This window comes from Pleurodeles waltl, chromosome 5 (assembly GCF_031143425.1).
Source record: "Pleurodeles waltl isolate 20211129_DDA chromosome 5, aPleWal1.hap1.20221129, whole genome shotgun sequence".
NCBI lineage: Eukaryota > Metazoa > Chordata > Amphibia > Caudata > Salamandridae > Pleurodeles > Pleurodeles waltl.
This window is the reverse complement of record NC_090444.1, coordinates 775,079,815-775,107,726: the sequence shown is the minus strand read 5'-3', so window position 1 is coordinate 775,107,726 and position 27,912 is coordinate 775,079,815. Positions and strand designations below refer to the sequence as shown.

Sequence of the window (27,912 nt, the reverse complement as noted above, 5' to 3'; positions counted from 1 at the left end):
TTCATATCAAATAGAAGTTTATTTGTTGGGCATCCTCAATGAAGGCCATTATTATGAACATACCATACACATTTTTACCATTCTTTAAAAGATTGAAATGTATACCAAAAGCTACTAGTTTCTATTATATACAATAAACACAGAACAGTTGTTGTTTTCCATACATTTCTCAATAGAACAGTTATTTAAAGTAGTTTCTAGATGATCTGATGCAACCGGATTAAAAAAATAGAGTGTGCACTACTTAATTGCGCAGCTGTCAAATTTTCTAGTGGAACCAGTTACCCTCAACCACAAAAATAGGAAGCATGCTCAATTTAAAATTTGTTTAAAAAACATTTGGGTCTTTTTCAATATTAATAGCCCTTACTCTGGAAATAAAAAAAAGATCTTTAATAATCAAACTGTAACTTCCTTTTATGTGTGAGTAAATTACTTATGCGTGAAAATGGCACTTACGGCACCGGGCTCGCATCTATGAAGTGCCACTTAAAGGAGATGTGCTTTCTCAATGGTGCTCACATTATCAACTTGGCAAGTATGAAAGGCTGAGTGGACCTGTCAGATAAAATTGCGAACTCCAGCTTGCAGAAAGATCTAATTGACAGGGCAATAGTCCGCAATTTTACCTGCCACATATCCGAGATGACCCAGCTTTGGCAAAACGTTTTTCGTAAGGCTCATGGTAAAGAATGGCCTGTACATTAATTTTCATAATCTTTTTATCCACTTATTTGTTTTCAGTTCATTGTGATTTTTAGACAGTGGAATGTCAGGGAAACTCCCAGACACCCTGGCAATGTGCCCTAATTGTATGATTTTTACAGTGTTGGAAACTGAGTTTGTTTTTCATCAGTTAGATTATCCAGGCTCAGCTTGTGGCAGGAAGGACTATCTTTTTGGGATTATCTGCTGTATATTCCGTTAAACTTCTAGACCTAGCAGCCTTCACACCATCTTGGAATGGAAACGATCCTGCCTTGCAAATCTTCCCACTGGGTCGTAACCTCCAAGATTAAGCTAGCATGGATCCCAATTACTGTCCTCTATACAGTCTATCACCAAGGCCACTGGAATTATGCAGTAAGGGAGCACCAATTTATGTTTGAGGGGCGACCATGTTATGCGGTTAGAAAAGGCAAATTACATGGCATAATGCTATACATTTTGTGGCAGTACTACAGCACTATTATATTAATTATACTATCTGGGTAAAGGTTTCACCTAATTTATATCGCCTTAAAACCTAAATGCAGCAATCAGCGATTCAAAGATGACCTGCCACCGTGCAGCAAAAGGTCTGCCACTGCACGCAACGTGTGTTTTTAGTAACTTTTAATCCGTTTGAGCAGGAAACATTTTTTTGGGGGGTTAAAACTTGCAATTTATCTATGGGCGATGGGTTATGTGCAAGTGCCCAAGACCTATAATTATGTAATTATGTGGAAAATATGTGCCCTCCTAAACACATGATTCCAGTGGACCTTGCTATTAGCAATGAAAGCATATATATAGAGAGCCAAGGAGGGGACCCTAGGGAACTGGAGCTACATTTTGATCCATGGTATAAACCAGCGAGGCTGGTCTGCAGCATCAAGTATCTATAGTGGGGCTCATGAAGTACAGGGACAAGGAGATCTAACTTGGCGTTCTAGGTGCTGACGGGAATCCGAGTGTTGTGTGTTTGTTCTGAAGAGTACATTTGTTCTTCCTAGGGCAATGACACTTAGGGCTTCAATTTTAGTTCTTGAATGAATCCTAGTTGCTTATCAATCATACAGAAATATTACATTAACAGTGGCTGAATATAACCATATTTTACTCATTTGTGTAAAGTACTGAAAAGCACCCAACCTACAATACACCCACCCTTCCAGCATCAGCACCCGTACTCCCAAATACCTCAGCACGTGCATTTAAATATAGAAGAAAAATACCTGAAACCATTATAAATATCTTTTTAAGTCAAGGGCATAAATATAAATCAGGAATTCACTGTAACTGAATTAAAAGATGGGTTTGCACACATATGCAATTGGCAACAGAACATTCAGAAAGTGAGTTCATTTTTGGATCCCATACAAATTCAATAATGTCTGTTCAAATGTTAGAAGTTATGTTTACACCAGGCGTAGATGATGGCTACCTGGAAAAGCAGCAATTGCCGTGGTTCCTAAGAATATTCTATGAATTGCCTTGTGTTTTGAACTTAGTTGCTGTCTCCAAATAACGTTTGCATCTACTTATGAACAGTATTGGTTGCTTTTGGAGGGTTGGAGATAAATCTGGTTTGTTTGCATGTATGTGTATACACACACACACACACACACATATAAAAAAAGATTATTTCAAAGTTCAGAAACTAATTGGATTGAAACGACAATCACTGTAGACATGATGTAGTTCATAACTATATGTGAACATCCACATGCCATGGGATAATTTGTGTTCTGACAGTTTTCTACCCTTTGTGGAAATTCTGGGAGCACCGAAAACTCAGTAGCAGCATTTTGAACGCCTCTTCTGAGTCTGACAGTCAGTGAATTGAAGCATGAACGGAAAGCATTGAAGTTGTATTTCTCGTATCTTTCCATCTGGTATGTATAAATTCATGTACCAAAAGGCCACCTGGATCAAAAAGCAGTGAGATGGTTAATTGGTCCTGGTTCTCCCCTACTTCTAGAAATCTTTCTCATGTACCTGACATCCTGTACAGATGCTACTAAAGTGCTAACGTTTCATAGTATACTCAAATTCTAATTTATGAAAATGATGCTGTAAATCCAAAGTATAATAAAAGGAACAGAACATTTGATTCCTACTCTGAAGTTTTTGTATGGAACATTATTTTCACTGCACTGAAAAATGTGGTCATAGATGCCCCTTCTCATCGAGCATAATAAGTCTATGCAGTTAAAGGCAAAACACATTTAATAGAGTTCCTTTTTCACATCCCATTGCCTGATCTGCTTCGTATTAAAAACATAGTCTATAGTGATCTGTAAACTTCACTGCATGGGTTAAGATCTCAAGTCTTTTTTCATTCTGCTTCATCATCAGGTGAAGAGCTCGTCTGTAGATTGTTGCTTTGTTTGGTTTGTAAAATGGCTGCCAGTTTTTTAGTGGTCTTTTTCAAGAAAGCGCTGCCGGGATGAACGCTGTTCACATGTAGGTACAAATCCTCTTGAGATGGGCCAGTATAGCCACAGTCCTCGCAGACGAAAAGCTTATCTCGCCTTTGCTTGTAGGCAAATCCCTGTTGAACGCCATGGATCTTCTTAAGGTGGGACTCGAGCGAGCAGCGCTGAGTGAAGGCTTTGTTGCAAATATCACACTTGTAGGGGCGGATGCCTGTAAAATAATGAGAAAAACTGATAACGGCAATTTGGAATTGATACAGGAACTCTTTATGGAATGCTCAGACTGGCGCATCCAATCACAATGTAATGCTTGCACTGGTCACTGTAATTTGCCTGTATTCTAAATTCAGTGGCAGAGACATGAAACATGCCCTGGCAATGTTTATTTGGCTGACCTGAGTAAGATTACGGTGGTGGGAGTATGACCCTCACAGTCACATGATGCCGAGCGTTAACAGTTGTTATTTACCCCTTCCCTCACTATGTGCACACGCCTGGGAACATAATTGCAGGGTCGGCATGGACAAGCTATAATGTACTCTGAGACCGTGTTAAGCACAGTTAACACATTGGTAATAGAGCAATGATGCTCAATCAAGCAACATTAGAGCAAATGTCAATTTTGAGACATTTTCAAGCTAGTCAGAGACTAAAATGTGGAAGAATGCAAGGAGGTTTAAGTAGAATTGGAACGGACCGTGTTGAAAATCTAGTTGTCCAGTGTGAAATTGTCATTGAAGGTGATACCTCACATCCTAGCACAGTTATGGTTATATTCAGAATATGTACAAGGAAGGGGTGGTTAGCTTTTTGGCCTGAGTGCAAAGATCAGTTGTTCAAATTTGAAAAAGTTGGTACTGCTTCAATATTTTGAAAGTAACATTTCCAAAAATAACATTTTCCAATTATTAGTTCCAAAAATGAATACTTCGAAAAAGGAACACTTCCCAACCTATTTACTTCAAAATATATTAAAGGACAGTATTTAAGGGGTAAAGGGCTAAGGGATAAGATTGTTGGGTATAACATATAGGGATTAAGGGTATACCTTTAGTGTTACAGGGATATGTGTAGGGTTGAAGATATGGGATTAGGGATAAAAACTAAAGGGCTTTAGGGTATGAGGTTAGGGATATTTATAATGGGATTGGGTGTTTGGGGTAGAAGGGAAAGAGTATAGGGCTATGGGTTAAGTGTTAAAGGGTTAAGGATATGGAGTTAAACTAAAGAGTTATTATGGGATACGGTATTGGTGTTATAGGTAAGGGATAGAGGGCAAGAAGTATACAGTTCAAAGTACAGGGCATATGGTATTCAGGTTAAGAGGGAGGCGTTGGGGTTATGAGAATTGGGCATAGGATTAATGGTATAGGGTTAAGGGGGTTGGTTAAAGGGTTGAGGGTTTGGGGTATATGGCTGAGGGTTTGGGATATAGGGGTTACAGATATAAGGGTACAGGTATATGTTAAGGCTAAATGATTAAGTCATGAGGTGAAAAATATGAGGCTTTGTGGCATACATTTAAGAATTTGTGATTAAGGGTAAACTACTATGATTACATTTGTTTAGTGTCACCCCCTTTGGAAACATGTTTAATTTGAAGTGCAGTTATGATAGTTATTTTAGTCTGTTAAAAAAAATCCAACGCGTTGCCTTTCACAGTATCACTACACTTAACTGATTTCAGTGTAACACAACACAATTTTAAAGAGATGCAATTAGAAAAACATAACACAATTTCAAAGAGATGCAATTAGAAGTTTTAAAAACAAACTTCTGCTATTTCCTGGTAACACATATATTTGAATTACCACGTTGGAACCAAAAAGTTTCAATTTAAAAGGGGTTCTTTTCCACCCATCATTTGATATCTTCGAGACACACTTCCCGGATGCAGAAGTTATTTTTCATTATTAGTAGGTTCAAGTTTAGCTGATTATGGAACACAATGGGGGGTAATGCTGTAAAGTGGTATTCCTTTATGGAGGATAGGGCAATTTGGCTGCATTATCCTGACAGTACCTTCAGCGGTCTGCCATCTAAGAAACTTGGAAATCATTTTGGAAAAATGATGGAAACTAAAGCTACTGATAGCAACTAATTCATCAGTGAGGGTGGACCTACTGCATAAGCTTCCAAAAGATCTAAAAAAACACAGAGAGGCAAAGTTACAGCACCTGGAAAGCACCATGGGGGGAGGGGGGATTTAACTGATGAGATAAATTCCTCTAATTCTGAATTTTACAGATGGGAATAGACAAAACGCTATACTACACCAAACTTTATGTGCATCGCCTTTTTCATGCATATTTTTTTCCGTTTCTGAATTCTGACCCTTGTGTCAACTTCTGTTTGTGCAGGAATTAGAAGTTATATGCCCTACTCATAATCAGGGCCTTGGAATTATGACTTGTGTGTAATGGTTTGGTATGTGCCGGGCTGTATGAAATACTTAATAACTTATTTTTATATGAGTAATTTGCACTTTTTTGTAGCATGTGCTACCAAAGATTTACCCTATTCAGAGTGTGGCAAATGTCAGGATATGTGTACTATTAAAGCACACTGTTACCCATGTGGATATCCTGGCATTGAGCAGGTGTGCGCACCTAGCCTTGCCTATGGTAGGTTGGTTAATTGAAAAGCCAGGTCTTCAGCTTCTTGCGAAATTCAATAAAAGAGCTGGAGGCTCTGATATGGAGTGGGAGGTTGTACCACTCTTTAGGAGCAATGTAAGAGACTGCCTGTCCTCCTGATCTCATTCTGTCTATGACTAGGATGTGTTTAAGTAGGAGTCCTGTGGAGGAGAGATGCCTGGGTAGCTGATTGAAGGGGACTGTTCATGTAGGTTGGACCAGAATTGTGTAGTACCACAAATAAGTGTGACCATTACCCAACAGAACAATGCTCCCTTTATCAACCCATAGAAAATATGATTTCGGGCAAAACCTTTTAGAAATCAAACCTGTGATCCTCTATTTACACTGGTTTACTTGATTGTATTCTTTGCTTGTCCTTGGACCGTCTTACTCTATTTTTGTCAGCAAGTAAGATGGTATTCCACCCCCTCTCAACCTGTTTAGCTATCAAATAGCACCAATATCTCTGTTTGTAATGATAACCATCCTAATTTTTACGGATTTCTACAATAAATAATTTAATTTTGAAGTTCTCTTCACCAATGTAGGGATAACTATTTGAGTATCAGTCCGGACTGTCCTAATGCAAGTTAAAAAGGTGTTACTAACACTTCCCTGCAAGATTGCAACACCTTTAGTATGTCATTGCGTGTATTTATTTCTTAAAGGTCGTAACATTTTTCAGTAAAATAATGTAACTTTCGTTTTAGTTTGATCAAACTACACACAAATCGCCAAAGATGTCATTCAAGGATAGGTTTGGCAAACAGTTTTTTCCAAACATCTTTTTATAGGCTGCACTGATTTCCTAAACATGTGCAATACCTATATATGGCCGGCAGGGGGCTCGTCTTACCTGTGTGAGTCCTGACGTGCCTCTTCAAATCAAACGTGTCATTGAAGCCTTTCCCGCAGAACGTGCAGAGGTGCCGCTTCACCTGGCTGTGGCACTTCAGGTGGCGATTCAGCATCCGCTGCAGGCGGAAGCCCTTGGCACAGATTTCACAGCTGTACAGAACGTCCTCGTTGCCGGTTGTGACCTATATTTGTATAGAAGGAATGAGGGGATACATATTGTGCCTTAATGTATACACATTTGTAGGTATTCTCTAGACTGTTGGTCATGCTAATTACAGAGAAAATACATGAAAGAAATCGTAAATTTTCAATCCCGACTCACAGTTTTAATCGTTTAATGTTTGTAAGAAGGCTTGCCTGCAAAAACAGCGACAGACTTAAATAAAGCACGATTGGTGAAGGCACCCACTTTTCTTAAAACTATTTCGATCTTTCAGTCCCACTTACCATGAAAAAAATGTCAAAATGTACTTTTCATTTCATAATTCGTAAATTCCCACTGACTTTACTATGCTTCATAAAAAAGGTTAACATCGCTTTTTCATTTCGTCGAAGGGTAATGTCCTCTGCCTTCCAGTTCATCATCCAAACATCTTTCTGTTCTACTAAAAGGTCTTATAAATGCGAGCGTGTCTGCTTGCTTCAGGTACAAATGATTGCAATCACTATATTCTGGAAAGGTAAACGTACACTTAAATCTTGAGGGTTGGTTGATAATTCTATCCAGACGCTTCGTTTTAATGCATAATACGCGGCACTATAGAGTTAAGAAGTTTAAGGTTGATGCCTTCGATGATTTTAGTTACCTATGTACAAATAAACAATATAGTGGTATGCCCCAAGCGCGCAGCTTTTACTGCCTCTAACAACTGCCTCCCCACCTCTTTCCCGGGTATACACGTATGAAGTGCGTTCAGTTGTCCACCTGGAAATGTGTGCACATTTACTCCTGTCAATGGCAGGTCTAACCTACCGCCGCCCCAGCAAGAATCTTCGATCCAGACAAGCTGAAGGTGGCTGCAGGTTGCAATCAGCCAGGGCGGCGCTGAACGCGTCGACCTGATTGCAACCTTGGTCTCTGCCAGCCTTTTCCTGGCAGTACCACTGTAAAGAAAAGGCTGGTGGAGAACAGGTGCAGGGGGCCACAGCAGGGCCCCTGCATGGGCAGTGCACGGGTCCCCCTGCCCAGCTCCCTAGAAATGCACCCTGTCTGCTGTGCAGACAGTGCGGTATTTCCAGTGTTCTGGTGTCCCATGCGTGCGGCAGCATTTCTGCCAGCTCTATTATGAGTCGACAACAATGCTGCCTCCACTTTCCTGCTGAGCTGAATGGCAGAAACCTTGGTTTCAGCCGGACAGTCCAGTGGGAAAGTCTTAATGTAGCTGGCGGGGAGGTCACCAGCATGATGGCGACCACCCCGTCAGGAGTTTGGCAGACGGGTGTTCCCGTCCGCCAAACTCGTAATAGGACCCTAAGTATTTTCAAGGTGGGAATGGATTGGAAGTACCTACATTTTTACGGGTTGTGAGGGAGAAGTGGGTAATTATGTTCCCTATATACAAAATGAAACATAAATGTGGAAATGCACTTTACGTCATGGTTACTCATGCAGCAATTTCGTGCCGGTTCAAATTTTGCATGCTTAAATGTTGCAGGTGTTTAGCTACCTGTCAATTTATAACTGACAGTGTAAATATTTAGGAACAGTCCTAGGCTTCTCATTGGAACACGTAAAAGTCACAAAATTGCTTAAAAAAAGTGAGAGCAATGCTAGTACACCACAATTCTTACGTTTTTAGTAGGCTTTTGTGAAAAGACGTCAGTAAAAGCACACCCCCACCTAGAATCCATTTTTAATAAATCAGGATGACTGATTCCCGGAGCTCCCCCAACAAAAGCATCCTCTCCTCAAGGGTAATCGTTTTGAAGAACCATAATGCTTCACATGTTCTCAGTAATAAATGTGTGTTTGCACTTTGCAGACCGGTCATGCATAAAGAAAAAGTTTAAGCTCAGGTGAAAAAAGCATATCTTTTGACGAAAGCCATATTTATTTCATGTGAGAGAGAAGACGTTCGCTGGATATGAAAACTGACTGGGCTGGTTCTGCCGTTCCTCATTTGTGCTTTCATTGCCTACATTGGAATTTGCCACAAGTAGGACTGGTGTTTTGCAACCGAATTACACCAGTTTAACGGTTTCCTGGCGATGTCACGTGTTTAACTGGACAGATACTTTCTGTTCTATTTCGGGCACACCCTGATGTATATTATTTTTTACATGATTCTTTTTTAACATGATCTTTAAAGTTACTCTAGAAGACAAAAACATAACAGCGATTACTGCACAACAAACCATTCAGATGAAAAACCAGGCCTGGATGCCAGAGGCAATCAAAATACTAGACCCCAAAATCAATTTACACCACAAACAGGTCAATTTACAAGTGGAAGATAATCGCAAAAGGTGACCTTTCTCTTAAAAATCTATTTACGCATGCACAATATTACCCTGTATTTGTGTAATACTTCACAAATAAATCCCATCCGAGGCTGACACCTGAAATTATGAGAGTAATTTGCAGTAAAAGGACAGAGGTAATGTGAAATAAATAAACTGAGTACATCAAGATCCCATATGATTCAAAGACGTTTTAAAGGTATGGGCAAGGTGGGCTGTGGCTCAGGGTCCCATAATTAAAGCTTGGAGGACAGTCCCAGATAGTGGCATAACACAAACATGATGGGTCTCCTTGCACAATATGAAAAGGCGCTCCCAGGTCTCAAATATCTCATAAATATTCAAAGGATCTGCACTGAATGGGGGCCATCTGAGGAATGAGACCCCCTTAATGGTTTGGGGCCAACAAAGAAGACGGTCAATGATCAGAGCATAGTTGCAGAGGGCTTGAATGAGCTGACTAGTGAATTCAGCCTTGCCCCAAGCAGGGAGCCCCAAATTATGTTTGGCCTGGGGCCCCATACTCCCTAAAATGTCCTTGATAGATTTTCGAAAAAACTACATTAGCCAGAAGATCAAACGTAACTTTAAGATTCTGCGGTAACTGAAGTGATATAAAAGAGATAACTCACAGAGTAAATAGAACATTCCCAGTAATTGTAAACCAAAGTCAGAATTAAGGATGATGGAAACTTTACAAATCAAATGAGTTACTATAAAGTAATACAAACAAATCAGGAAAAGGTATTCAGTGTATGAAATAAGGTATATATGATTGACTCGAATAACAAAGATACATCATGTCATAAAAGACTATGCAGAATATTTAAAAAATGATATTAACAGAGGTCAGTAATGAAACCCCCAGATGAAGGCAAGGAATTGAACTCTTCCAGAACTTTGTAAGCAAAGCTGATTTCATATTTGACGGGAAACTGCCTCTTACAAGTAGAAGAACTGTTGACCCTTAGGTTTTTACAATAAAGAACAGATAAAGGACCCCCAAGGGATGCTGACTCCCCCTCTCGAAAATCAATTTGGGACTGTATGAAAGGGACTACAAGCTTTAGGTATAAGGACTACAGACAGCACATAATATACAGACGAGTCTTGTGTAATTAGCTATCAGAACAGGGTTAATATATATGTTTTTGTCTAAAGATTGTTTTTGAAATTTTTGTAGTAAGAAAAATAAAAATTTGAAGAAATTCCTGGCCCTCTTGCTACAGTGATTGAAAAACCTCCCCTCATATTTAGTTTAATATATTCGGAATCCGAGAAACAAAGTTTAATGAGGGATTGGTGTTCTAAATGAGTTAATTGAGTACACGTCATTCCAGGGCAGGGCTTTATGCCTAAACTTCTCTCCAACCCATTCCCATCATGAAAAAGGTTTGTGATTCACTCCTGCCAAAGGCAGGAGTAAATCCCTTACCAAGTTGTTATGGGAAAGGGAATACCCCCAGGAATTATGGGTCACTTTTTCCTCCACAGGGAAAAAGATCGGTTTTGAGGGTATCCCATTTCCTAACCAACAAACACATCTTTGGTACAGAGAGGAAACACGGTACCATATTGAAAGGTGATTATACAACGGATTAAGTCAGAAAAATCTGTACAGAAGTAAGAAGTGACAATTAATTTTATATAACCGTTGAACCAATAATATATTACTGTTCTCCTAAGGGGGGTTCATTAGACTGCAAGCAACTGGCTAATTTTTTTTTTTTTTAAATCTTTTTATTTGTTTGAAACAGAAAATCGAAAAATAAATAACAGCAGGCATAATAGAGGCATGACGTCATAGTATTCATGAAGTCGTCATTAATACTAGCAGTTCAGAGTATTAGATAATGAGGAATTAGCCCCACTGAGTGCACTGTCGGTCCCACTGGTACCTTTGGGCTCCCTTCTCCTTCTCACATCCCCTCTGTAGAACTTCCAAGGGGATCATACTGTCTCCCATTTCTTAAGGCATCCTCTGCTTTGGTAGATCATCTTTTCTGTGAGCATGCACCAATCCAGATAATTCTCCCAGTCTTGTAATACCGAGACTTCCACCTCCCCCCACTTTTGTGCAATATTACGCTTTGCTACTTCAAGACTCAGCTTGTTCTATGTGGGCAGAGAATCATCTCCTCAGATGTTCAGTATACATCTTTTAGTTGTCTTATATGGTACATCCTTTTGCCACTCTCAATATTTACCTAATCGATGCCCAGTATGTTTTTATCCTATGGCAGCTCTACACCACATGCAAGAAAGTCTCCACCCCACCACACCCCTCATGCAGTCTGTTGTAGGGCATCTGCCCATGGCATGAATGGCTGCCTGAAAGTAGTAGGAATGGTAGAGTATGCAGAGTTGAACTAATTGGAAGCCTGACTTGATGGCAATATCCCTGAACACTCCCAAGGCCTCTTCCCACTCCCTCTCCTCAAAATTCCCCAAACCTGATTCCCGTTTACCTGTAAGTGGTTGTAGAGTGTCAGGGGCATTGTGGTTTTGATAGTATGGGATCCTCCAACGGTGAAGATTCTTCAATTGTTGTACCCCTTGGTATGTGTAGCTCGGACATGTTTGAGCTGGATATATTTGTAGGTTTCTGACTGCGCAACTTGATATTGGTCCTTCATTTCTTTTAGGTAAGTGGTGCATCTCCCTTCCATATGCCCCCCAATTTACTGGCTACTGTCTTTAATCGCTTTGGTAACTCTGCCAAAAAGTGTTTTACTCACATGCTCTGTTTTGTTAAATAAAATAAAAAAGTAAAGTATCTTCAATTATGTACTTTTGGTCTTTCAGAAACTGCCTTAATTGTAAATGTAACTATTGTTTTTTTTTCTTCTAAATTAAGTCTCTGCATCCATATTTCATCCCCCTTTAAAATATATCCTGAATCATAAGAGAGACATTGGTAGGATTGGTATTTGTGCCATCACGTTAGTAATTCGGTCTGCATCTCTTGCAAGGACTGACTAGTTGACGTATGTTTTTGCTATTCCATAAAACCACATGCTATAAATTGAAAATTATTCTTGAAATGCAAAATTCAAAGTAGGGTGCAACATGGTTAGCTCAGCTGACACATCTGTGAATGTTTGGTTAGGGGGACAATATGTCCCTAAATTAGTTTGACTCCATCAGTGTACTGACGTCTGTGCATGTTATCCCTCTCTGTGGTCTCAAAATATGAAATACAGCTATCACAGATCTGCCAATTAAGTCAGTGCCACCTTGTGTCATACACTATCAGTACTGTTCACATGCTCACCTGGTAAAGAGCTGATATCACACACTTAACACTAGGTGAGCTGGAAAACCTTACACAGAATAGATTTCCAGCTGGTTTAGGGAAGCTCTGCAGAGCTGAGATCCATGAAGAGTTTAGCAAACTCTGGTCAAGGAAGGTTAAGTCAGACACCTTTGTTTGTGTGTGTTTAGATAAGGTAGAATTGGCTGCTCAAGCAGTGCTGGGCACAAAGCTCTGCCCCCACTATGATGCTCCACCGCCCATAGGTCTCCAGTAATTGATTCAAAGGCCTACATCCCTATCCAGAACCTACCTCTCAGTAAGGCTCCGCCTCACAGTGATTTTTTCTCAAGCGTGACAGTTCTGATAGCGTATTAAAGTTACTTCAGAATACACTGTTTAGTCAAAGGACACACCAAAAATAGACTCAGCTTAAAACAATTAAATACCTTAATTTTCGATCTGATGGTCATTGGACACTCTCCAGCACTCTCCTCTTCTTGCTCTCTTGGGGAAAGTGGCCTGGCCTCTACTGTATCTGTGTCACCAACCCCAGTACTACAGATACTGCTGACTTCACTGCTTTCCTCTTCTTCTGGGAGCTGAGACTGCTCTCTCAGGGCCCCACCAGGTTCTGCACTCCCTGCACTGCTGCAACTGCTGCTGTCCTCAGACTCATACTGCATGAAGCAGCTCAGACTCACTGCACAACCTGAGAACAAGATAAAAAGAAGGAAAAATGAATGAGGTCAGTGAGGACACCATACCAATACTATGCATGTCAGCAGAGTGCTTTGAATCCTCTGTTTTACTGTTGGTCTCACTGTATATATATATACATATATATATAGTTAGGTAATAGAATTAAAAAACCTTAGAAAATTCACTTAAGAAAACAAAAGTTACCGGGATGTTATAGTTAGGCTCAAATTTTAAACATACATAACCATAGAAATTCGACTGTTATAGTTAGTTATCTCAAGTAACTATAACTTGTACCCTAAGGTAACTATACCTCGTCCCCCCGCCACGCACAGTGTTTTTATTAAAGTTTTTACTGCAAATATTACATTGATAATATCAATGATGTTAGAAATGGGGTCTCTGGGTGGCAGTCAGTTTGCACTCTGTCCAGCAAGGGACCCTTACTCTAGTCAGGGCACTGGAGATGCACTCTTAAGATAACCCATACTCACTCCCTTGGTATCTTGGCACAAGCAGTCAGGCTTATCTCAAAGGCAATGTGTAAAGTACTTGTACCAACACACACACAGCAATATAGTGAAAACACTACAAAATGGACACCACAACAGGAAAAATAGCCAATATTTATCTTACCCAAACAAGATAAAAATAACAAATATCCAACATATACAAGTAAAGTTATGAATTTTTAAAATAATAGAATCTTACTCCATAGAAAACAATGGAAACGTTGTTGCTACAAAAGTACCTAGTTTGTGTAAAAAATAAAGCCACATGGGCGAGTGTGCATCGGAAAGGTCAGAGTTGCGTTGATTCCTTACTCAGAAGTGAGGCTGAGCGTTATTTCTTCTCTGGTCGGGTGGGCGATGTGTAGTTTTTCTCTCCCTCAAGAGAGGGATGCGTCCACTTCCGGATGGGGCACCCTGGATCCGCGCAAGTTCACGTTGATTTTGACACCCAGCGATGATGTGCGCGAAATCCGGCCTCATGAGGATGAGAATCTGCACTGAGCTGGTGGGGTTTGCATCAATTTTAGCAGCCGCAAGCAGGCGTTGCATCATTTCTCCAGCCACGATGCAGGTGATGAATCGATTCCCCAGCCGCGATGCAGGTGGTGCATCGATTTCTCAGCTGCAATGCAGGTGGCTTGTCACTTTTGCAGCTGAGTTGCAGGTGATGCATCAAACTTTTCCCTGCACAGCTCCTGTACATGGATTTCCACCTTGGTTCCACTAGCTTTGCCTTTCAAGGGCCCAGGGATTGGATAGGGCACCACTTGGCAGGGTAAGAGCCTCAGCAGATAATCCAGGTGGTGGCAGAAGAAGTATTTGATGGCCCAGAGACTTCAAAACAGGAGGCAAGCTCTGTCCAAGCCCTTGGAGACACTTCACAAGCAGGAATATACTGCAAAGTCCAGTCTTTGTCCTCTTTCAGGCAAAAGCAGCAACTGCAGGCAAACCCAGCAAAGCACAGTCACAGGCAAAGGGGCTGTACTCCTCCTCCAGCTCTTGTCCTTGGCAGGGGTTCCTCTTGAGTCCAGGAGTAATCTGAAAAATCAGGGGTTTTGGGTCCACTACTTACACCCCTTTCTGCCTTTGAAGTAGGCAAACTTCAAAGGAAAGTCTCTGTTGTTCACAAGATCCTGCCATGCCCAGCAGGCCTGGCCCCAGACACACACCACGAGGTTGGAGACTGCATTGTGTGAGGGCAGGCACAGCCCATTCAGGTGTAAGTGTCAGTTTCTCCTTCCACTCTAGCCCAGATGACCTATCAGGTTATTATGCAGGGCACAACCCAGCTCCCTTTGTGTCACTGTCTAGTGGAGATTTACAAACAGCCCAACTGTCAGTCTGCCCCAGACAGGGAATACACAAGCAGGCAGAGTCACAGAATGGTGTAAGCAAGAAAATGCCCACTTTCTAAAAATGGCATTTTCAAACTGACAATTTTAATACTAACTTTACCAAAAGATGTGTTTTTAAATTGTCAGTTTAGAGATCCCGATGCTCCATATCTCTATCTGTTCCTAAAGGGTAAATGCACTTAAAATATATTTAAAGGCAGCCCGCATGTTAACCTGTGAGAGAGATAGGCCTTGTGTCAGTGAAAAACGAATTTGGCAGTATTTCACTGTTCACTGTTAGGACACGTAAACCACATCGGTACATGTCCCACCTTTAACATACACTGCACCCTGCCCTTGGGGCTACCTAGGGCCTACCTCAGGGGTGCCTTACATGTACGAAAAGGGAAGGTTTGGGCCTGGCAAGTGGGTACACTTGCCAAGTCGAATTGGCAGTTCAAAACTGCACACACAAACCCTGCAGTGTCAGGTCTGAGGCATGTATACAGGGCTACACATGTGGATGGCACAATCTGTGCTTCAGGCCCACTAGTAGCATTTGATTTACGGACCCTGGGCACCTCTAGTGCACTTTACTAGGGACTTACTAGTAAATCAAATATGCCAATCAGGGATAGTAATTTGTGGGGTAACTAGCAGTGCATGGCAAGGGTGGGAGTTATAGTTACCTTAGGGCAGGAGTTACAGTTACTCGAGGCAACTCTAACTACAACAGTTGAATTTCTATGGTTTTGAACGTTTAAAATGTGAGCCTAACTATAACGTCCCTGTAACCTTTGGTTTTTTAAGGTGAATTTCTATGTTTTTTAATGTATAGTACTCTTCATTACTATACGTTAATCTCATTGCCACGCGCAGCAGCGGTTGGCCACAGGGCCTGGCCTATGGCCAGGCCATGAGACCTAGCCCTGAGGCCAATCCCCTATAAGCACCCAACATTGCTTGGCACGGCCTTCCCCCGTGTGCACCAGGGGGTGCCTGCAAGGTCTGGCCTGCAGCCAGACCCTGTGGCCAACCCTCCTAACCACCCAACCCCATGGTGCGCACAGACCTTTTGCCACGCACAGCGGGAGTTGGCCGCAGCCTGTCTTTCTGGGTGTGAGAATAGGTGTGAGAGGGTGTATCTGGGGCACACAGTGGCTGTGACAGTCTCTTGGTTTGAGAGTGCGTGCGTCAGTGTCTTAGTAAGTGCGTCAGTGTAGGTCTGTGAGTAGGTGCATGAGGGTTTCAGTGGGTCTGTGAGTGGGTGCACGAGGGTCTGAGGAGAGCTGTGAGTGGGTGCATGAGTGGATGCTTAAGGGTCTGAGTGGGTGTGTGGGTGGGCTGAAGAGATTCAAAAAGAGAAATTGAGGGAGAAAGAGGCTGTGAGGGAGCAGGATAAAGAGAAAAGAGTTTTTTAGGCTTTGATGAATTATATACTGAGATCACCTTTCACTGTGTACCAAAAATTTTGTCACCACTGACAAACCTAGACTAGATCCCTCAACTTTTAGTGTGAGGATCTGTTAGCTCCCTGCTTGTGGGAGCAATGTTTTCATCTGTTCCCCTGCATGCATATTTGCGTGCAGGGAAACAGATTTGTTTTCCTTTTAATATCTCCTAAACTACTGAACAGATTTACACCAAATAAGGGAAAGTGTAATCTGCGTAGCAAAAGCTAACTTTCTGCCAAATTTCATGATATTCTCTCCAGCGGTTTGTGCTGTAGGCATGTCTAAAGGTCCTATGGGAATTAACATGGGTAACATGACTTTATTGACCACCCCTTTTTCTCGGCCACCACTTGATGAGTCACCGCAAAACTTACTGTGCACAGCAACAAGCAACAGGGCACTTTTATGGAAAATTTTGTGAAGATTCGTCAAACGATGCCAAAGATATAGGCAAATCAAAAAACGACAACTACCTAGTGGCGACTGCCACTAGGTAATATATATATTTATATATAGTATGGAACTACTTATCATAAAAAAGCATTCTTTGCTTTGCCTATAACTTTGGTGCTGTGTAACGAATCTTCATGAAATTTTCAAAACCAGTTTGCCACTCACTTTAGCTGCTGTCTTGAAAGTTTTGGGGTGAATCAACAAGTGGCAGCAGGGACAAATGAGGAGACCCAAAACGTGTTTTCCCCATGCACTTTACCACATGGATTTTGAACACGACTACCGCCCGAACCACTGAAGGTAATTACACTAAATTTGGCAGAAACCTAGATCTTGGTCCAGAAAGAATGCGTATTCTGATATGGTGTAAGTTCATTCAGTAGTTTTGGCATTGTTGAAGAATTTTTTTTTAGATTTTCCCACAAAACCATGGTGGATCCGTGGAAACATTTTTTAAGAAACAGCAAGCGCGGTTACCCTAGGCTGCTTTTTTTTAGTCCTCACGGTGGGCAAGGTCACTGGGGGAATATGTAATATACATTAAGGGGGGGCACACATGGTTTGCCTCCCCAGGCCAATTACAGCCCTGGGGACTGCCACCCATGGGGCCTGGCAGTGAACAATGAAATTGATGGGGCACACAGCCCCATTTCTTGACCGTTTTTAGCTCCAGGGACCACCACCCCCCTGGGCCTGGTTGTGAATGATGAGGGTGAGGGCAGCATACGCAACCCCCTCACAGGCCGCTTTCGGCTTAGTGACCTCAAACCCAGGGGGCTGGTGTGAAAAAAAAGGGGAATGGGGCTTCGCGGCCCCCCTCCTTGGGCCGCTTTCTGCCCCGGGTACCCCAACTCGTGGGGCCCAGTCATGCACAGAAAAGGGAGGAAGGCCACATGGCCCCATTCCTGGGGCCGTTAATGGACCTGAAGACACCTCCCCCAGGACCAGCTCCAGCTATGTCACAGGTGCCCCTGGTACATAGCTGTTTCCCTGCCTACACTAGTGCGGGCAGGGAAACCTGTGTTTGCTTTCGTTTGCCAGGAGCAATTTTAAAACTCCTGTCAAGCAAGAGCAAACACTAAGTCCGCTCTCATTGAGAAAAAGCAGGCAAATGCTCCCACCCACTGGGAGCGGACTTTCCCTGCCTGCTGTGAAGCATAATTGGTCCTGGGAGGGGGTGGGAGCTGAGTGCCTCTTCCTCACCTAGAACTGGCACGAGCCCTCGGAGATGGTGTCCGTGGGGTCATAATCGGCCCCAGGAGGGTGGCTGTGTGCCCTTCTCTCCTATACATTAAGCAGTGGACCCCAGGGAATGGGTCCCTGGGGCCAATTACAGCCTGGGGATGGGGCCACATACCCACTCCCCTACAAAAATGTGGTGGACCCCGGGGATGGGGTTCCCAGGGCCGAAATCAGCCCGGGGATGGGGACAACGTGCACCTATCATCCAGGTTGGCTGCATGCGGGGTTGGCTGCAGGGCCTAGACAGTCATGCACGGCATGGTGTTGGGTGCATGCCGCCAGGCCCTGCTGCCAACCGGCCACCACTCACGACCAAAGCTGTACACAGCGGCAGATGGCTAACGTATGGTAATTCATTATTACTTTACATTAAAAAACATATAAATTCACTGAAAAAGCCAAAAGTTACAGGAATGTTATAGTTAGATAATAGAATTTGAAAAACCTTAGAAATTCACTAAAAAAAAAAAAAAAAAAGGTTGCAGGAACGTCATAGGTTCAGATTTTACACACAGAGAACCATGGAAATTCATTGGTAATAGGTATACTTGTCTCAAGAAACTATAACTCGTGCCCTAAGGTAACTATAACCCGCATCTTCACCATGCACTGCTGATTACCCCACATATTACAACAGACCTGACATCTATGTAATCATTGATATAACTGCAACATTTGCAATAAAATTATTGATTACAAAAGTGAACATGGCAAGGCACGAGTTATAGTTTCTTGAGATAAGTATATCCATAACTGGGGAATTTCTATGGTTGAGTGTGTGAAAATCCAAAACTAAGTATAATGTCTCTGCAACCTGTTTTTTGTGTAGATTTTAAAGATATTTTATAATTCAAAATTAATTACGAACAAATACTATGAAATTAACATTATAAACAAATGTTAATAATAATGTAAGAAATATATTTAAATAATATTAAGAAAAGGGACTTAAGTTTTGGAATAACGCATACACTATTCGCACTCCAGTATGTGCAACAGTAGGGAAAGCGCTGGACTTTGAGGGATTACATTTATTTTTCCCACTCCAGTTGGTGCAACATAAGGGAAAGCGTTGGACTTTGGAGGGATCTGTACAATAGCAGAGAAAGAGCTGGACTTCAGAGGGATTCAAATTACTATTCCCATTCCAATCTGTGCAACAGTAGGGAATGTGTTAAACTTTGAAGGGGTTACATTTTCGCTTCTAACTCCAATCTATACATCTGTAGGGAAAGTGTTAGATTTCAGAGGTGTATTATTTACAATTCCCACTCCAGTCTGTTTATCAGTAGAGAAAGCGTTGAGGAGATTAGATTTTGGTCAGCATTTCAACATCAGTATCTGCATATATGGGTATGGGGATCGATTAGTGAGGATGTAGATTTACTGGAGTGAGTCAGGTTGCTACCTGGAGAGTACCACAAAAATGCATATGCTAGTGTAGGTGCACTTTGGTAAATGTTATAGTTCGGAAAATCAACTCTGCCCTTTTACTCAGGAAACCGCAGTTTGTGAGTGGCAATTCTAGAGTGTTTCCCATTCCACAGGCAAGAGATCAGGATGAAACTAATATCTCAAAAACATGGAGGGAGGGAAATAGATGGGAGAGTGAATATAGGGTTACTGGTGAGCTTCCAGTCTGCTGCACCAAGATAGTTTAGGTGGGTTCTAAAACAATGTTTTGTCTTGTATAAGTTTCTTTTTTTCTGTATCACAATGCTTCATTGATTTTTCACAGAAGTTAAACAAATACCGTACTGCCTGTGCACGGGTAGCAACAGGTAACAGTCTAGAAAGAAACTGTTACACCATGGAAGTGAAGAACATAAAGAAGAAGGTACAAAAAGTCTTCTCAATCAAACCCAAGTTCAAAGTTCACAGGTCCCTTACTTCATCAGCAGGGGTGACAACAGAGAAGAAAGAAAGTAACCTATCCTGTGTGTGATAAGTACCAGAAGCAGTAGGCTATAGGACAATTACTCAATCAGACAATCAAACAAACCAGGTCTCCCACCGTGATTCCCTTATCCTTGGTGGTAGTAGGTATCACACTTCTCACAGAGCCCATTCCATCATCCCTGTGTAGCCCCGAGTTCAGTAATGTAACTCCAAGTGAGTAAGTGGCAGGCAGTGAGTGCCTAGCTGAGTTAGTCAGCCCATTGTGGTGCAAGCCAGACTGACACTGTAGTAGAGAACCCTTAGTTCAGAGTTTGCAGTTGGTCTTTGAGTTTGCAGATATTTTTCTCATATGAGGCCATATCGTACATGTCTCCCAACCATGTGGGGTAGGAAGGTGGAGTAGTGGTTTTCCAATGATGCAAGATCTCCACCTTTGCCACTGCCAGAGCTGGTGAGAGCCATTTATTAGCATAGTGGGGCATAGGTGGGAGGGTGGACATGTCATGCAACAAGACTAACTGGTTAGCCAACAGTGTCAGTGTGCATTACTCATTTTAAAGTAAGTCCTGCATGGAGCGCCATTAGTAAGAGAGGATGGGGCATCCCCACAGCACATGTACCCTGTCACACACAACAGCTGGGCTTCTAAAATATTAGGGGTCTGGCAACATTTGTGCCCCATGAACTTGGCCGGGAAACTATTGCCCCCTGTGGAGGATCTTGAAATAACTAAATTTTAACAGAGCTTCATGTAACGTCGTCATGATCCTCCAGCAGCGGAAGCCACTTGTCTTCTGGTATGGGGAGGTGCAGTCTAGATTCCTACCATTGACGCAAGTTCCCTGTAGCCCATTGAGAGAAAAGAATGTCAGTCAAGCTAGCATAAAGCCCCAATATAGATCCCTTAAAATTTTCCATGTTATAATATATTGCAATACCGGGTCAGTCTCTAGTGTGTAAGGTCCCCTACCCAACACAGCGGGTAAACATTGGAGGAGTTGCAAGTACTTCCAATGATGTGAGAGCAGGAGCCCATACTCCTTCACAAGGGATGCAAAAGTAAGGGATTCTCCCTTCTGGCGTTCTATGCTTTTGTCCCTCCACAGGGACTATTCCAGCTCCATCCCACCTATTGTGATGGTTTAATTCCTCCAGATGGGTGCATGCAGGTGTACAGTGCAGGGGGGGTCAGAGTAACTTGTGCGCCCGTTCCCATGCGCAGTAAGTGGCATGGAGTACAAGATTACCTTTGGGGCCTGTTTGGGCATGTGATGTGTAGTAGACCGCAAGATCCCCTGGTGCGCATAGTATGTGGTGTTCTAGACACACCCATGCAGGTGTCTTTCTATGTGTTTTCAACATACACATGTGAGCCAGGTGAGACACAAACCAATAAGATTCCGCATGTGTAAGACTTAGACCCTCAGGTGTGGTTTTAGCATAGAGCTTTGAGGCCTTGAGATGGGATTTGTGACCTTCCATTATGAAAACCTCTAATGAGGCAGTCAGTTCCCAGCAGCATAAATTACGGTACCCACGATGGTAACATACAGAGAACATAATTGAACCATGGTATCAAGTTCATTTGTACAATCTGCACTTTGCCCCACAAGGAAAGCTGGGGCTTGGAATAGGTGGTCAATAGAAATGTTATCATGATAAGGATGATATTGTCTATATTAGCAAGATCTGGATTTAGATAAATTCCTAAGTACTTAAGGTGGTTGGGTTGCCAAGTAAATGGCAAGATCCTCAGGGAAGCTTTAGTGGTAAATGGTGTCAGGGGCATAGCTTCACATTTGAAACAGTTTATTTTGTAGCCTGAGGATGTTGAAAAGGATTCAATAACTGCTATGAGTGCCGGTGCAAACTCTTGAGGATTTGACAATGTATCATCTGCATAATAAAACACCTTCTGTTCATCTATAGCTGTATACACCCCTCAAATGGTATGCGTTTTGTATGCATGTTCGCTGTTAGGGGTTTCAGAGCAATCAAAAATATTAGGGGAGATAGGGTAAAGCCTTGTCTTATCCCACAACCAATCTCAAAGAAGAGAGAGAAGAAGCCTCTAAAAGACATTGAAGCGGTAGGCAACATTTATAACCATTTCACTTTGTCAATGAATGAGGGTCCCAGACCCATGTGTGTCTTGACCGTGAACAGGTACAACTAGTCAACATGGTCAAAAAGCCTTTCCAGCATTTAGGGAGATAAGAATCTTCTCATCCATGTCCTGTCTAACTCGCCACAGGATTTGAGAGAGCATCCCCCCAATGAATCGCCAACGATCGGCCCAGCACAAACTCTACTTGAGAGGAATGAATTAAAAAGTGGATACAGGTGACTAACCATGGGGCTAGGTTATTTGCCAAAATCTTCACATCCACATTTATGAGGGATACAGGCCAGTAGTATCAATGTAAGGGATCCCTGTCTGGCTTGGGAATCAGAGATTCTAGCCCTGGTGAATTGAGGCAAAGGCACAATGGTAGCAGTTCACCATAGTTGGCTCCCAGTAGCCCCTGTCTGACTTTTCTCCCAGTTAAACATGATGTGACACTCGCATGCCGTCCAGTATTACAGAACATTCAGCCTCCTCCTCTCCTGCTTTAGATAACTTCCTAAAATCAGATATAAAGGACTGCAAGGGGTCCCACATATTCCAGTTTTCAAGGCCAAGTAGGAATCGGAATACACCTTGTAGGACACAGTCTGTATTTTTGTCCATAAACTCTCCAATAATAGCCTTCTTTGAGACTGAAGTTCAGCCCACTAAGGTACCCACAATGGATTACACAAGAACCACATCAAGAAATTTGACTCCATTGCATTAAGTGGACTGGGGTGTGGCATAAATCTAGGCATGTTCATTCTGTCAGGGTCCTTCCACTCTCTAAGAACATCTAGCCCCCATGATGATGAAAGAGCCAACCCTAACTGAGGAGAAGGCTGACAGTGATGCAGCTGCATTTCTGGAGAAGTCCTTGGTTCTTCACTTGCAGGGAAACCCAGCTTCTCCTCAACGTGTTACAAAGTTGGTATGAGCATATCTTTCACAGTATAGTCCTCTCTTTAGTCCTCATGGATTAAATACATTACACCACTTTCTCCGTAAGACACCTCAGTGACAGGTTTGTTGCTCCCTTGGATTGTAACACTCTTGGGTGGACATCTCTTTAAAAGCAGCTATTGTTTCAAGTTGGTGTTACAAAGTTGGTATGAGCATATCTTTCACAGTATAGTCCTCTCTTTAGTCCTCATGGATTAAATACATTACACCACTTTCTCCGTAAGACACCTCAGTGACAGGTTTGTTGCTCCCTTGGATTGTAACACTCTTGGGTGGACATCTCTTTAAAAGCAGCTATTGTTTCTTCATCATTTCATCGTTCAGATCTCTAGCAAATCGCCTCCTTCTTTTAACTGGAGTAGGAAATCTCGAATTGAACTAAAAGAAGAAGATGGTGGCAACTTTTCCTGACATGCTTCCTAATACTGCTTTAGGGAAAAATTCAGTGCCAGCTATGAGGTAGCCCGAAGTGAAACCTCATACATATGCAGATCGGCCATCCTATTGAGCAGAGGCAGGACACTACTTCTCCTCAGATCCTTCCTGTAGTTGGTGAATTTCAGGAAAGCCAAAACACTACCGCCAATCCAAAAAACCCAGGAGGTCCAGATAAACCCAACAGACCAAGTACAAACTGGTCAGCCCAAAAAAGGTCAGCACACCAAATTGGTAAACTTAACCACAGCACCCTGGTCATCAAACACCTCAGGGATCACTCATATTTCTCCCCTGGGTAAGATTCCCCCAATGTACAGTTTTCTCTTGTCAAACCAAACAGGGAGAGAGAGATGGATTTGACGGTGGAGACCCAAAGCCAGCCGGGGGCACATACTCTTCCTAAAGGCCATTACATACTTAGTGAGCTAAAAGAGGAGGCTGCTGAGAATGCCAGCCTCTTTATGGCATCCAGTATAGGTGGGCGGGGCTTAAAATTCTCCTCACAAGTTGTGCCTGGGAGAAGAAGGAGGGACACAGATATATTAAATTATTTACTCTTCTTAAAACACTGTTGGGATGTGTCGCATACAAAGCAGTGGGGGTGCCAGCTTTCCGTATTGCTGCGCTTACCTAACTCATTTAAATGCTAAAATCCTATGTCAGGCTTGCATTCTGAGGCCGTCTGTAGGATTGCCATTTAAAAAAATATATATACTGGCCATTCTTTCATGTTTGACATCTTGAACGTTCTAACAGTTGGTACGTTAATATTCCAACCAAACCTTCTTCGTTTACTTCAGCATGGCACTTATGCGGTTTCCGCACGAGTTTGCCGTTTCAGTTTTGAATGTTAAAATGGAAAAATACCTGCCGTGCTGACTTTCGCCTTTTTTGTAGGTCAGACATAGACATATCGACCTGTTTCGAAAATACACGTCTTGGTGGCAACCCTATTTTTACTATTTATAGTAGTCTAGACTATTTTGTTATCGTCGCTTACTCTGACCAGTTGTTCTGTGTCCTAAGGTTCAAGCCCCACTTTCTTCTAGTGTATGTGCAAGGCTTCCGTATCACTAAGTGAAACCAAGCAGAATATTTAGCCCCATATTCTCCCATTTGATTGTTTACTTTTTACCAAGATGTGTCTGTTTCAGAAGTATGTGTCTAGCACCCTGCTTCCTCCTTCTTCTTCTGTTACACGGTTTCATGTTTATAAAGAACCCCCTCCGACCGAACATTTACCAGGATGTCTGTCCCCGGACCTCTCCCGTGGCTTTCGGTTATTCGGCGCTGGCTGCTCAGCTGCACCCTTGTGGTAGACTGGCCAACCCCGGAACGAGGATGGACTGAGCCGCGCGTTATCTCAAGCAGCCTTTTATGGGCCGGGTCCAAGTTCCCGGCAAGGGGGAGCCGCGGTAGCCGGAAAGCGGCAGGTGAGAGGTTGTGTTTGAATTTAGGGCGTAGCTGCTGAGGCAGAGGAGGTTTCAGTTACAGTTGGATGGGGGAGGGTCAAACTGATCTAGCGATAGAAGGACATGGAGTCCGTCTACCTGGTAAGCAGCGGGATGGAGCCGAGTTTCCGTTAGACTGAGAGAAGAGGAGGACGAGGAGCGGGAGGCCGTACAAAATAAATCCCACCCCCTCTAATTAATGCTACCGATGTTCTATGGATTATTCACTATAGACAAGGGTTACCACACCATTTCCACAAGACCAAACCCCTCAAACCTTCACGTCACCCCCGAATTACTACTAGTATGAATACGTTCACCTTCGCTCTGCCACCAGCGCATGGTGATACCCTCTCAGCCACCACAGGTACCCTTTAACTGAATGCTATCTTCACACGTTTCTTACTACTCTGGAAGCCTTCTCCTGGTTCCTCACATTAGATATCCCCCACCAATTACCCAGAGGCCGTCTGCGCGCTCCCTACAAACTCCCTCGTAGCTCCCCAAGAGTCCGCAGGCTCACCTGCCGGCTCCACTGTACCCCTACAGACCACAGGGTGTCCCCTCCGACATAAGGGCCGGGTTGTCGGCTGAGAAACCGTTGTGCTCAAAGGCAGCGGTTTCTTGGGACAAAAGAGCTCCACGTAGCCTAATCTCGTCAGGGTGAGGGAGCCGGTGGCAAAGCGAGACCTAGCGGATCTGCCCAGCAGGTCTGCCTGCCTCTCCGCGGCCACCCAGCCTTCCACCTGCGGCCTCCAGCCCACAGCCAAGCCCAGACGTCCACACGCACCATGACCCAGCACTTCGCGCGTCCTGGCAGTACCTGCACATTTGAAGTTATCGCCTCACCCACTTTATGCAAAAACTAAAGTTTGAAACTGTGATTTAATCAGTTTTCTAGCGTGAAACATCATTGATGCGTGTGTTACATTATATCGTTTTACAGATACAGTAAGCTCGTCGACCCCCAGTAATCTATTCGAAATTTTATTTGGATTACTTATTTAGTGTACCTTCCACAAGGAAATAAAGTAAGCCCAGCCCACCAAATAACGAGTGTTCAAGCCGTCTCCCACAACAAAACACCTCTTTAACTTGTACACCCGCGTCGTTTCAAATTTACTTTCGCCAAAATGTTAAGGTGATAAGTCATTCTTAAGAAAGGCGATTTGTATTCGTAAAAATGTTGTACATAGGAGGTCATATTCCGTTTAACCACTTCCGTTTATCTGCCAGTCTCTCCTGCAGACTTCGCAGCCCCTAGTTATGCGCAGAGGCAACGCGGGTTACTCACCAGGGATGTAGTTGTCCCCCCTCTCTTCGTCGGGAAGTTCGTGCCAGCTACGGGCGGAGGGCGGCGGGCTGCGCCGCTTTACCAGGAAGGCTCTGGGCATGGCTGCGCCGCCCGGGCTGGAGGATGGTAAGGGGTAAGCGGGCCAATGGCTGCTTTTCACCTGGCGTCGCCTTACTTCCTTAGCTCACCCCTCTCCTGTCCCTGCCTCGCCCAGGGCAAAACCAGCAGTTTGCGGCACTTTGCCTCCTCGCCACGTCCCTGGCCCAGGTCTTCGCACACTGTCCTTCAAGATCCCAGGAAGACTCGAGAAGAAAAGAAAACTTCCCTGAGGTGGGATAGCGGCTGCACACCAGGAAACCTAGCAGGGAGCATGCGTGCAGCAAATATAACGGTGTCAACAAGCTGTTTCTTCCTTACCTGTTCGACCGGTTGGGGCGGCTCAGGTTCCTCCCTAGCCCATCCTTAGGCACGACATGATTGAAAAAGAATGCAACGTCTGAAAACGGATGGCAAAACGAAAGAGCTTAGGTGTGTGATCACGTTCTCCTGCCGCCACAATGACTTGGTTAAGTTTTGTAATATCATCCAACTTTCAATAAATACACCTCCACTATTATTTCCCCAACTAGATACAACGGTTTTTAAAATAAAATGTAAGAACCGAATTGTATCCATATATACGTTATATAGCCCTACACCCAGCCCGCTAAAAAAATAAACATGAAATTGTCTACATGCTTCATGTTCAATATACCGTATGGTTCACTTTTTGGTACATACATCCAAGCGGGGCAAAGATTAACGGTTTATATAGATCCCACCTTTGAAATATCTGGAACAAGACTAGGGGCATATCCACCCAACTCAAAATAGCAGGAGCGACTACTGAGTACCCTGTAGTGCATGAAGTCAGTTTGAGCTATATTTATTTCCAGCAGACCGTTCAATTAGTTGAAAGTGTGACCAGAATCCATCACAATAATTCAGTTTACATGTTCTTACTGTACAGCGATCTGTGCCCGTGCAAAATACGGCAAGGACATTCCATATAGAGCGACAGCTTTCGCTGATTGGACACAGGGAAGTCTTGGCTCAGGATTCAATGCACGCAAGTGCGTATTTTACGCATAAAACAAATAAAGTTGATAACCAGCGTGTCAAGTCAGGCTAGAGCAGGCGAGGATAGATGACCTTTTTTGCACTAACACCTGGAGCGAGATGATTAGAGCACCCCCATTTTTGAATCAGAAACGAAGCAGAAATTGCATTACTAAGAAACATATTAAGGAATCCAGGCTGTTAAACGATGAAAGTAGTGTTGAAAGAAAGCGGAGAAGGCGTCCCACCCCTTCTTTCAGAAATTGTATGCTGCTGTGAGAGACAAAGCTCCCAGAGTTGCCACACAGCTCAACACGTAAACTTGTGTGCATTTACAAAGATCGGCTCTACCTTGTGGCGGGGGTGCCTTGTGAAGCTGCCCCCACCTCTCCCCGGGGGCACACCCTGCCCCCCATCATTCCGGGGTCTGGAGCCAGGACTGCCTGTCTGGGGTGAGGTGCCCCCGAGCAGGGGGCGGTGTCTGTTCGCACACCAGACACCTCTTCACCTGTGTGTGCTTGAAACCTGATCGGGGATTGAGGCGCTCCACGCAGCGGGCAAAATGAACCGCTTGTCCAGTGGGGGGAGGCGGGTTAACGGAACGCGCAGCAG

General features: G+C 43.2%; 1 protein-coding gene across 3 annotated transcripts; it reads right to left on the bottom strand.

The window, feature by feature from the left end:
• Positions 1–27,832, bottom strand: OVOL2 (ovo like zinc finger 2). 3 transcript variants are annotated; one of them, XM_069234747.1, is made up of 5 exons: positions 27,652–27,832; positions 26,620–26,698; positions 12,800–13,062; positions 6,636–6,819; positions 1–3,351 (listed from the first exon to the last, which is right to left on the bottom strand). In XM_069234747.1, exons 3-5 carry the CDS (start codon positions 13,034–13,036, stop codon positions 3,041–3,043), a joined length of 732 nt encoding a protein of 243 aa, XP_069090848.1. In that variant the 5' UTR covers positions 13,037–13,062; positions 26,620–26,698; positions 27,652–27,832; the 3' UTR covers positions 1–3,040. The 3 variants fall into 3 exon arrangements, with proteins under 3 accessions (XP_069090848.1, XP_069090845.1, XP_069090847.1); XM_069234744.1 differs by lacking the exons at positions 26,620–26,698; positions 27,652–27,832 and adding an exon at positions 26,203–26,586; XM_069234746.1 differs by lacking the exons at positions 26,620–26,698; positions 27,652–27,832 and adding an exon at positions 24,700–24,807.
• Positions 27,833–27,912: the final 80 nt, after the last annotated feature.

Excerpts from the sequence above, each read along its gene's own strand:
- OVOL2 (XM_069234744.1), bottom strand. The coding sequence starts at position 26,302 with ATGCCCAGAGCCTTCCTGGTAAAGCGGCGCAGCCCGCCGCCCTCCGCC. Across the intron at positions 13,063-26,202 it reads GGGGGACAACTACATCCCTG|GTTGTGCAGTGAGTCTGAGC; the intron begins GTGAGTAACCCG and ends TCTTGTTCTCAG. Across the intron at positions 3,352-6,635 it reads GCACGTCAGGACTCACACAG|GCATCCGCCCCTACAAGTGT; the intron begins GTAAGACGAGCC and ends ATTATTTTACAG.